At 33.7% G+C, this 12,243-nt stretch overlaps 1 protein-coding gene across 12 annotated transcripts in view; it reads left to right on the top strand.

Moving 5' to 3' along the window:
• Positions 1 to 12,243, top strand: part of Dop1a (DOP1 leucine zipper like protein A) — a 98,224-nt gene that overhangs the window by 61,003 nt on the left and 24,978 nt on the right. For all 12 annotated transcript variants that reach the window (XR_015441564.1, XM_087188111.1, XM_021240726.2 and 9 more), the window contains 7 exons: positions 646 to 798; positions 2,664 to 2,761; positions 4,075 to 4,334; positions 6,134 to 8,123; positions 9,661 to 9,772; positions 9,876 to 10,058; positions 11,732 to 11,857. Coding sequence is in view for 11 of the 12 variants with exons in the window: in XM_087188111.1 (XP_087044237.1) it covers positions 646 to 798; positions 2,664 to 2,761; positions 4,075 to 4,334; positions 6,134 to 8,123; positions 9,661 to 9,772; positions 9,876 to 10,058; positions 11,732 to 11,857 (2,922 nt within the window). In the remaining variant the exon portion in view is untranslated. The remainder of the gene's footprint in view (positions 1 to 645; positions 799 to 2,663; positions 2,762 to 4,074; positions 4,335 to 6,133; positions 8,124 to 9,660; positions 9,773 to 9,875; positions 10,059 to 11,731; positions 11,858 to 12,243) is intronic.

The following is a 12,243-nucleotide window of genomic DNA, read 5'->3' as shown; positions in this document are numbered from 1 at the left end:
ATTTCTATAATGTTGTAGTTGTGAACGTACCAAAGATTCTTGAATTGTATTAATACTGTCACAGATCTAGTGCTGTGTTAACACATGTAGCTCCAAAACATATGATTTATTCTATACAGTTCTTTGGGCTGGGGTGTAGCTCAGTGGTAGAGTGCTTGCCTAGTATGCATCAGGTCCTGGATTTAATCCCCAGAAAATGCAACATACACACAAAAAATTTTTAAGTACAGTAGTTCAGATATTTGGACATGAATTACATTTCACTCTGTAACATGCAAATAAAAATTAAATTATATTAAACTTAATATTTTTATCTTGTTAGAGTTAATGTATTCTAGCATTATTTTACTATCACTAAAACAGTGAAACAAGGTTTTTATCTGGGCCCTGTAGAACATTCTTCTTACATTTCTGATGTTTAAAAGAAGTAATATTTAAGGATCATCATGAATATTTCTGAGTGCCCATGTGACCATAAATGGGGAAGTAGACGGCTTTACTTTTAAATCTCATCCCAGTGGTATGGCGAAGTTTCATGTCTGGCAGTCAGAGACCAGGTATTAGTTTGTACCTAATAGGAAATGTTTGTTAAATACATTTTTAGGTAGGGTTTTATAACAGTCACTTTTACATCTTTTTCTACAGCATGTAGCTTTGACTTTATGGGACAAGCTAGGAGATGGGACACCCCAGCACCACCAGAAGAGTGTGGAACTATTTTATCAATTACATAACTTAGTCCCTTCTTCTAGCATCTGTGAAGATGTTATAAGTCAGCAGCTAACCCATAAGGACAAGGTAAATCCTCCCCATTCTGGTCCTGTGTATACAATATGCACACATTATAGTAAGAGGTAAATTAAAACTCTAGGAAAATGATTCAAGAAAACATATGGATAAGAAATAATACAGCTTTGTTCAAAGTGATATTAATATCTTCATCTTATTCTTATCCTTCTACAGGGGAGTTCTTTATAAAAACATCAATAATATAAAAAAATTAAACAATCCAAAATCAAATGCTGGATTTCTTTCTCGGTTTAGGACATCATTGTGGGTAATGATGAGTAAAGCTATTGTTCTTGGGTCATTTAGAGAAGAATCAGTGTCTTCAGTGGTGAAATTGATAGATATATTAACTCTAATACCTGTGAGATGAAATAATCTGAGTGTTACATTTATAAATTTTATATTTGTTGTTTATGTACCATTAGTATGTGAGGTTATATTATTTGCCTTATAAATATATCCAAAATAAAGTTGTGTATCCTAACATATATGAAGTGATACATAAGTTAGTTATGATGCCTGAGTTATAGGTAGGCTAGAGAGGAAAAAATTATTTTGATGTCTTCAGGGCAATTTAAAGAAGTTTGTGATCTTGAATTGTCTTGAAAGGTGTCATGTTGAGTAAAAGATTTAGCAGAGGGGAAAGTGATGAATGAAGGAGTAAAAAAGAGGAATAAAAAGTGTTACAATTCTATTTTTTGCTTCAGCATATCCTTTCAAAATTGTTCAGAAATAAAATCTTAAATAAAATCCTGGGGTTGTTTTTTGAGATGAGGTCTCACTGAGTTGCCGAGGCTGGTCTTAGATGTGATCTTGCCTCAGCCTCCTGAATAATTCTGCGCCATCAGCAAAATCCTGCATTTTAATTTAACAATTTGTGTTTTTACAATAAATATAAATCCAGGATAAATTATTTACTAGTTTTACTTGTGTAACATTTCACTTTTAAAAAAATACTTCTAAGCTCATATATACTGTATATGTATGTGTGTGTGTGTGTGTGTGTGTGTGTATATATATCTCCATGAATAAAATTAAAACACCTTTTGTTACTTTTATTTTTACATGTTTTCTGTTGGTTGATGTATAAATACAGGCTTCATAAGAAAAGCATTTAATAAACCCACAGAAAAAGCAAATCCTTTTCTAACTTAGACATGATTTCTTATGGCTTTTGCTTCTAGAACTCCACAAGTCCTGAAAGAACATTATAAAAGTGTTCATAATGTCATGATTTCTACTGGATTTATATTACACATACTTATTATAAATACCAAATATTTTTCTTTTTAAAATAATTTTTTACATTTTTCTACTATAATAGATGTGTCTATTATTATAATATTATATCTATTATTATAATTTTCTTTTAAATCATTTCCAAAGTGGTTTAGTATATTCTTACAGAAATAATTTTTAAGTGTTTAAATTTTTAGTATGATCACTTGCAAAGTGATGAAAATTCATTTGAGATGAGTAATAGTTTCTAGAAGAAAAAGTAAATTAATTTTGGAACTAAATATTGATACTAAATATTCATAAGAGGGAAGAAAATTTCATACTCAAAGATGTGATATGTACATTGTTAGCTTTTTAATCCTGTTATGCAATAATCTAGTAAATGGATTAAAGTTTAAACTAAGTAATGGTTATTTTGAAGCCAGAGTAAAATGACCCTTTTGGATTAATATTTCTATGTAAATAATATTTTCTGTTTTTCTACTTTGTAAAAAAGTAACAAATTTATTGTAATATATATTTGAGTACTATGGACGTGAACATAATACTCCTAAATAGTTACATTGACTTTACTAAAATCACTTTATGTCTTCAAGAGAGAATAAAATAGCTCAATTTCCCATATTCCTCCTCAGAAAATAAGGATGGAAGCACATGCAAAGTTCGCAGTTCTTTGGCATCTAACAAGGGATCTCCACATAAATAAGTCATCTTTTGCACGTTCTTTTGACAGGTTGGTTATATTTTATATTCAGGTGTTATGGTCAGATAGGTTATTGTCTCTTATTCAGTCATCTATCTAGTTGGCCAGGGTAAGAGATAGAAATTTATAAATTTTTGATGATTTTTTTAACAATCTAAGATATATTAAAATGCATGAAAGTCCCATTTATCTGTCAGATTTTCCTTTCCTAGCTCTAGAGTACCCAGTGTCCCTTCCTTTCATTGGACCATAATTCATCAAATCCCTACTATGTGCCAGGTAACATTCTCAGTGCCAGGAATATAGCACCTGGTACAGCCATTCTTGAGTTTGTATTTATATACAATGAAACTGCATGTAAACAGTGTATTTTTAAGTGTTTCTCAAGCAATTATTTTTAGTCTTCTGCCTGAACTGGACTGACTAAAATCTATAATTGAAAACACTGGCATACCCCTGTAATAGAATCAAAGAACCTGTAGATGTTTGATAAGTGGTTTTGCTTTTTGTCTAGATCTGAAATCTACTTAAATAACTAATAATTTGAATGTAAAATTTGCATTATCTTCTAAGGAACTGCCATTTATTGGTAGACTTACATATTATTAAAATATAGCACTCGCATCTGCAGGTCTCATAGAGGTAGCCACAAATTATAGTTAAAGCCTATCTTAGGATCAGATGTGTGTTCTACTGGACATTATATTTCACCTGATGCTTTTTCAGCCAGCATCACCATTTTTAATTGGTCTGCTATTGAACCATACATTAAACCCCTACAATGAACTAGACCTTGAGCTAGATACTAAACAAATAACCATTTCTAATTTGACAGTCATCCTGTCTCATCTTACAAGTGAAGCACTGGATGTCCAGAGAAGTTGTTTGCCAAAGACCACACAAGATATTTGCATCTTTAGTTTTCTAACTCCAAACTACACCTACATACTTTGCACAGATCTTTCCTTGAATTAAGTGGATAGCTTTGATTTTGGAAAAGAATGGGAGCAGAGTAACACTGATCAGCATGGAAATCATGTTGACTTACAATAGCTTCAATACATGATGAACTAAAATACAACTAAAGTTTTTTCTATCCGTTATTTTTCATTTTATAAAAGTAATGTAGGCTTGTGTTATTTTAAAAACACAAGTATATAAAAAGGGAAGAATTATTTTCTCTTTCATTGAAATACTCCAGACAGAATTTTTCTGAAAGGATAATTACCTTAAAATAGTTAATAAAAAATGAAAATGCAATTTATAATATTAATTGCAGAAAATTAAAATGTTACAATTAAAGGTGTTTTGTTCTTTGTTTTATTTATTGATGTTTATTTTAGGTCCCTATTCATCATGCTGGATAGCCTTAATAGTCTTGATGGTTCCACTAGCTCTATGGGACAAGCCTGGCTGAACCAAGTCCTTCAAAGACATGATATCGCGAGAGTTTTGGAACCATTGTTATTGCTCTTGCTTCATCCAAAAACGCAGAGAGTTTCAGTGCAGCGTGTACAAGCAGAACGTTACTGGAATAAGATTCCCTGTTATCCAGGAGAGGAGAGTGACAAGCATTTCATGCAAAATTTTGCCTGCAGCAATGGTAAATATCACATGAAAGTAGAATGCTTTTTTGAGAATTAAATTATTAAAACGAGATGTAAACACAACACTCATTGGCAAAGAATTGCATGTGTGATTTTCTCTATGCCTTATTTCCTTCCTTTACATGCTCTATCAGTGCAGTGTGGACCATGTCAGAATGTGCTTCATTAATTCATTAATGACCCTCTTAGAATTCTTAGGATCTCTTTTTTTTTTTTTTGGTACTGGGGATCAAACTCAGGACCCTGCACTTGTGAGGCAGGCACCGGCACCACTGAGCTAAATCCCCCCAGCTCTCTTAGGATCTCTTTTTTCAGTTAACTTTCTCAGCAGGGGAATCAGCCACAGCTGTGGTCAGAGATGTTCTGTAATTTTGGTGGAAATGTCTTAAGAGTATATTTAGCAATCCTCATCCTGCACCAGGTCTGTAGATATTACACTCTGGGAATTTATAATAACTCTGTAATGCATATTTTGTCTTATTTTCCCTCTCTATAAAATAGGAATAATAATATTCACCACTCAAGGCTTTGTTATGAACTTTAAATGCAGTCATTATTGTGACATGCATGATGTGGTAACTGTCCTGTGTGTTAACTGTTAGATAAATATTCGACATTCTTACAACATCCACACTTTACAAGCTCTTGAGTGATGGCCTCTATACAATGATAATGGTCCTTTATTATATTTTAGGAATGAATGACTCACATGTCTTATTTATATCCCTTGACAAATAACCTCATGAGGTTAGTAATAAAAAGGTTATTTTGCCAAGCAGATTGCTGATGTTTAGAAGAACTATGGCTTTCTCACAGTCCCATGGCTGGTTAATGATGAGTCTGGAACCAAACCATCATGTTCCTGCTCTATGGCTATTGTTTTTCTATAAGGCTTTTGTTCCTCCCTCTGTTTTCTTTTCCACCATTTAGTGTGGATAATCTAAGAACTTACTTGGCTTATTGCCAGAACATCCTGGTGGTAGCCCTTTATCTGCCACAGTCCCTGTCTATTGAATTCTACTTCTACTCTGAGCTCAATCTCAGACCTTACCTGTCATATCATGAATTTGATAGCATTTGGTTTATACTACTCATAAGGCACTGAACCTTCCAACTGTTCCCAAAGAATTCCATCAATATAGTATGCTGCCAAAAAAGTACAGAAGTGGGTGACTATATTGGTGGTTTCCTACTAATTTTAAGACATTCACTACAGAACCATAATTTGTATTTCTCACTGCTGTGCGGCTCTGAACTACAGGTGGTACAAATCTCCTGATGGGACAGTCATGCATGTATCACCCACAGTTCAAGCCAGCAGAAATGTATTAAACTCCTTAGAAAGGAACAGTGATGTGTCACCTTATTTTTTCCAGGTTAGGGTCTTCCAGGTACTAGATAATTCATTAATGTTCATTGAGTTTTATTAAAATCAAGGAGATTATCTTTTTCTATATTTGCCTATATATTAAACTGTTTGAATTTTTTGAAACAGTGTAACTAAAGGATAGTATCATACAGGGAGGAAAAATATTCAACCTGTCATAAAAAGGATGTCTTTTTATAGGAAAAGACAATTTTTATTTTTCCCTATGTTAAATATACTGTTAATTACATTCTTAATTGTCATTTCTATCATTTTCTAACTTAAGGTCTAAAATGATTAAATAAAATATAAGTAGGTGATTAAAGTAATAATTAAAATTTTTGAATTCAGTTTACCTTTCCACATTTCAATTATTTTAATACATTTTGGGTTTTTTCCCCCTCTTTTACTGTTTTTGTCATATTCCAGTAAATCAAGTGCAACTCATTACATCAAAAGGAACTGGTGAAAAGCCACTTACCATGGATGAAATAGAGAACTTCAGTCTCACTGTTAATCCATTGAGTGATAGACTTTCCCTCCTGAGTACCAGCAGTGAGACAATTCCAATGGTTGTTTCTGATTTTGATCTTCCAGACCAACAAATAGAAATACTTCAGAGTTCTGACTCTGGATGTTCACAGTCCTCTGCTGGGGACAACTTGAGTTATGAAGTTGATCCTGAAAATGTGAATGCCCACGAGGACTCTCACATACCAAAAGCAAGGTCCCCAGATGATGATGTTCAACAGGTAGTGTTTGACCTGATATGTAAAGTTGTAAGTGGCCTTGAAGCAGAATCTGCATCAGTTACATCTGAATTAGAAATTGAAACTCTGCCTCCAAAGGATGGTGATTTATATCTAAATGAAGAGACAATTAAAAATGAAGAGCAGTCCACTCAGCAGAGTCAGAGTTCTTTGCTAAGTAATGAAAGTCCTCAGTTTCTATCTGGGTCTGCCGAGGAAGGCCATGAGTACTTCTTGGCAAATGGAATTTCCAGAAATAGCTCCTCACCTTGTATTTCAGGAACCACACAGACTCTCCATGATTCTTCTGTTGCTTCCACAGAAACCAAGTCTAGACAGAGGAGTCACAGTAGTATTCAGTTTAGTTTCAAAGAAAAGTTGTCAGAAAAGGTCTCAGAGAAAGAAACAATTGTTAAGGAATCGGGTAAACAACCAGGAGCAAAACCAAAAGTAAAACTTGCCAGAAAAAAGGATGATGACAAAAAACCGTCAAATGAAAAACTCAAACAAACCAGTGTATTCTTTAGTGATGGTCTGGATTTAGAGAATTGGTATAGCTGTGGAGAAGGAGAAATTTCTGAAATTGAAAGTGACATGGGTTCTCCAGAATCACGGAAATCTCCCAATTTCAATATCCATCCTCTCTATCAACATGTGCTCCTATATCTCCAGTTGTATGATTCATCAAGGACTCTGTATGCTTTCTCTGCCATCAAAGCTATCTTAAAAACTAACCCTATTGCTTTTGTAAATGCCATTTCAACCACTAGTGTAAATAATGTGTATACACCTCAGTTGTCTCTGCTTCAGAATCTGTTAGCCAGACACCGGATCTCTGTTATGGGCAAAGACTTTTATAGTCACATTCCAGTGGACTCCAATCATAACTTTCGGAGTTCTATGTATATAGAAATTCTTATTTCCCTCTGTTTATATTACATGCGTAGCCATTATCCAACTCATGTCAAGGTTACTGGCCAGGATTTAATAGGCAATCGAAACATGCAAATGATGAGCATAGAAATTTTGACTCTCCTCTTTACTGAGCTGGCAAAAGTAATAGAAAACTCCACAAAAGGTTTCCCAAGTTTTATCTCTGATATGTTATCAAAATGCAAAGTTCAGAAAGTGATTCTTCATTGTTTGCTGTCATCTATCTTCAGTGCACAAAAATGGCATACTGAAAAAATGGCAGGTAAGAACTTGGTTGCTGTGGAGGAAGGCTTCTCAGAGGACAGCCTTATCAATTTCTCAGAAGATGAATTTGACAATGGCAGCACACTTCAGTCACAACTACTTAGGGTGCTTCAGAGGCTGATTGTTCTAGAACATCGAGTAATGACCATTCCCGAAGAGAATGAAACAGGTTTTGATTTTGTTGTATCTGACCTGGAACACATCAGTCCCCATCAGCCCATGACTACTCTTCAGTATTTGCAGGCTCAGCCAATCACATGTCAAGGCATGTTCCTCTGTGCAGTGATACGAGCTTTGCATCAACACTGTGTGTGTAAGATGCACCCACAGTGGATTGGTTTAATCACATCTACTCTGCCTTACATGGGAAAAGTCCTACAGAGAGTGGTTGTCTCTGTGACACTACAGCTGTGCAGAAATTTGGACAATCTAATTCAGCAGTACAAATATGAAACAGGATTATCTGATAGTCGGTAAGGGTTGCTTTTAACTTTGTTGTCATTGACATTTTTCACATATATGACTCTGCTTAAATGTCCAAAAAGTCACAAGTAGGACTGAGGGCCCTTAGTGATAGAATGTGTTTAGCATGCATTGAAATTCTAGTCCCTAGAACCACACACACAATAAGAAGGTAAATTAGTGGTTTTCAGTATTTCACAGATAGCATGTTATTTGCTTGAAGAAGAAATTTCAGCTTGAGGGAGAGTATCAGTCAAAGAATATAGAATAGAAAGGGAAAGAATGCTTAAACAAGCCTTTTCTCTCCCAGCGGCTGAAATTAATTTTAAAGATTGTATTAGCTTTCTTGTTGCTGAGACAAAGTGCCTGACACCCATAGCATAAAAGAGGGAAGGTTTATTGTGGGACAGAGTTTCAGAGATTTAATCCATGTTGGCTGGCTCCAAAACATCGCATGGTAGACCACAGCTGCTTGTTTTATGATAGCCAAGAAGCACAGCACAGGGGAAAAGTGCCAGCAAGATATGAGCCCTCCAAAGGCATTTCCTCAGTGGCCCACCTCCAACTAGGCCCCATCTCCCAATAGTACACTGAGCTTATGAATAGTGGAGTAATCCTCTAGTGAGTATATATGATCCAATTACCTCTTCAGGACTCAATCCAGTCAAGTTGACAAGATTAAGTGGCCCTATAGTCTTCTTGACTCAGCTGGCAGAAGTAATAGTTCTCCAAAGGATTTTCCTACTTTTATCTGGTATATTACCTAAGTGCAAATTAATTTGTGACTGAAATTTACAAATAATTCTTTTTCCACCTAACTTTGCTTCTTGTTTTGGATTTTCCTGGTTTGATACTATGTTTCTCCAGGCCATGTTCAAAACTAAGCCAGATGTTTAGTAGGTAGATGTCTGATTTTCTTAGTATAACATCAGCTACTTCAGTAGTATAAATGAAACCAATTAGCATATATATTAAAATATTTTTAAAACGATGGAATTTATAGTTTGGAGAAGTTTTTGAACTTCTGTTAACTATCGCTCTTCTGTTTTGTTCTGTTTCTCATATAAGAGAAACCATGTGATCTTTGAGCTTGTCTGATTTATACATGCATATGTATAAGTATGTGTGCATGTGTGTATTATATGTACATACACACTACATATATAAAGGAAATTGTAGACTTTTTGCCTGAAAATAAAAATCCTGATCCCCCTCAATTCTTTAACCAAAAGAAATGCTACTACATTTACATAAATTCATTTACTTTATAGATTAAGAAATAAAGCCCCTTATTTATTCTTTTTTTTTTTTTCCTTTTTTTTTTTTTTGTTACCAGGGATCGAACTTGGGACCTTGCGCTTGTGAGGCAGGCAGCGGAACCACTGAGCTAAATCCCCAGTCCCATCCCTTATTTATTCTTTTAGTCATTTTTTCATTTATTTACTGAGCACCTATTGTTTGCTTGGCAAATGCTGGATATTTACTAGTGATAAAATATGACCTGTGCTTTCACACAACTTGTGTTCAGATGAATATATTTCATTTCAGGCCTCTGTGGATGGCATCAATTATTCCACCAGATATGATTCTTACTCTCTTGGAAGGGATCACAGCCATTATCCATTACTGTTTGTTAGATCCTACTACACAGTATCACCAAGTAAGATTATATAAATACTTGACTCCTTTTTAAAAACTATGTGCTTCAGTAAGCTTCCACTTATAAACTTAAATAAATGTCTTCTTTCCTCTACTTTTAATAGCTTTTGGTCAATGTAGACCAAAAACACTTGTTTAAAGCTCGCAGTGGAATACTCTCAATCCTTCACATGATCATGTCCTCTGTGACATTGCTTTGGAGTATACTGCATCAGGCTGATGCTTCAGAAAAGATGACTGTTGCTGCATCTGCATCTGTTACCACCATTAACCTTGGAGCTACAAAGGTTAGAGAATTCACAATCTAGTTCTCAAAAGTCTATTTGAGAACTTTGCCCAAAATTATATTGAGAATGTATGCATAATTAGAGTATTATACTCTGCATAGATTAAGTAATTATCAAATAATTTTATTGAGATACTGTTGACATATCACAAGATTCACCCAAGTATACAAAACTGTGATTTTTTTAATAAGTAGATTTTATAAAAACTATACAATTCAATTTTCAGTCATATCCTTCACTACAAAAAGATTCTGCTTGTCTATTTATACTCACTTCCTGTTCCTATCCCTTAACCCCCATTGAGTGCTATTTTCCTAATCTAGGGATTTGATATATCTGGGTATTTTATAGAAATGAGTAATACAATATTTGGTCTTATTTTGTCTAGCGTCTTTCACTGAGGTTTATTCATGCATGTTATAACGTTGTTCCTTTTAAAAAGGACATTTTAAGTTTATATTTTAATAAAGCCCTTCTGGGAAACAGTTTTATCAATGTATACAAAGGACTTTATAGTCTTTGATCTAGTAAGCTGCTTTAGGAATGAATTCTAAGGTAATCAAAGTTGACATAGTGTTCATTGTAGCATTATTTAATTTGGGGAAAAAGGATCTTGAATGATGAATAAGGAAATGGCTAAATTATCTGCTCATTGTTACATTATTTAGCCACTAAAGTTTGATGAATTCTCACTGGATAGGAAAGTGCTCAAAAGTTCAATGAAACAGAGATGTTAAATTTTTAGTTATGCCTCCCTATTTACTTTCCCCTACCCCTCCCACTTCCCCTTCCCCTTTGCCTCTTTTCTTCCTATTTCACATTATCTATTATACCTTTTAGTCCTTATTTACACTTTCGGTTTCTCACACTAGAGAAACTATTCAGTATTTACACATGTGTCCTATTTATTTCACTTAAGAGTATCACCTCGATGTGCATCCAGTTAGCTATAAATATCTCTGTCATTATATTGTGTACCTAAAATGTACCAATAAAATTAAATTTAAAAAAATTTTTAGTTATATAAAAAATTTCTCTGCAAAAAAAGTAATAAAACTCATCTATTCAGAGTGATTATCTCACAGTTTTCTTTGTACTCTGGAATTTTTCAAATTTTCAGCTTTATATTTTTAACATAATGTGAATATTGTCATTTGTCAAATTGACATTCCTCAATAACCTAATTTATCCTTGGGCCTGACCACTTAGATCTGGGATTTGTAGAAACATAAGGAATTGTGGATAGGAGAAAGCTAACAGCCACAAGAACATGTAATCTAAGTACCCATGTTTAAACTATATTTTTTATGTTCATTCTACATGAACATAGAACATAAAGGGTGCTTTATAATTATAAAATGTCCCACTTTTTTAAGACTCTAAAATGTAATAAATTGAATTTCAAACGTTTTTTTCTAGTATCTCATCGCAGTGATTAGACATGCATTTCATTGATTGGTAGTTGCCATTTTATAGGGTTTCTTTGAGAATTAAAATAGACACATTGTAGCTGTTAACATTACTAAAGGTTCCTGTACGTATTACTTAGATAGTAACATGTATTATTCACAAATAACATATAAGTAACATATTATTCATGAAAAACTAAAAGTTAAGTGTGGTTATTGTTGTTTTCATAGTTTTTCATTTATCATTTGTTTAAATTACTTTAGAACTTGAGACAACAGATCCTTGAATTATTGGGTCCTATTTCAATGAATCACGGTGTTCACTTCATGGCTGCCATTGCATTTGTATGGAATGAAAGAAGACAGAACAAAACCACTATCCGAAACAAGGTATGTATTTACCTATTTAGAACTTTTCATTTTTCTCATTGGTAATTACATTTCTACTTGGTGTGTACATGCTGGTTTTAATTCTCCAAAAGTTGCAGTGAGGCTGAAGTAGGTGGAAAAGGAAAAGTTTGCCTAGAGGTTTAGATAATGGCTTATTGCCAAAATTTTTTTTTATTTTTAGTAGTGGGGTTATTGCTCAGTGGTAAAGTGCTTGCTCTAAAATGCATGAGGCCCTAGGTTCAATTTCTAATATTGCAAAACCCAAAAAAGTATTTAATGTGAAAAAATGAGAAATTAGTATGATATTAAAACTCACTATATTTTAGTTAAAAATGGTTATATGATACAGTATTTTTTTAATGCTAGTCATTCCAGATATTAAATAA

Source organism: Heterocephalus glaber, unplaced genomic scaffold (assembly GCF_053883595.1).
Source record: "Heterocephalus glaber isolate CG9 unplaced genomic scaffold, H.glaber_assembly_v1.0 deba00001523, whole genome shotgun sequence".
NCBI lineage: Eukaryota > Metazoa > Chordata > Mammalia > Rodentia > Bathyergidae > Heterocephalus > Heterocephalus glaber.
The sequence above is the reverse complement of the archived record's forward strand: the minus strand, read 5'-3'. Positions and strand labels throughout refer to the sequence as shown.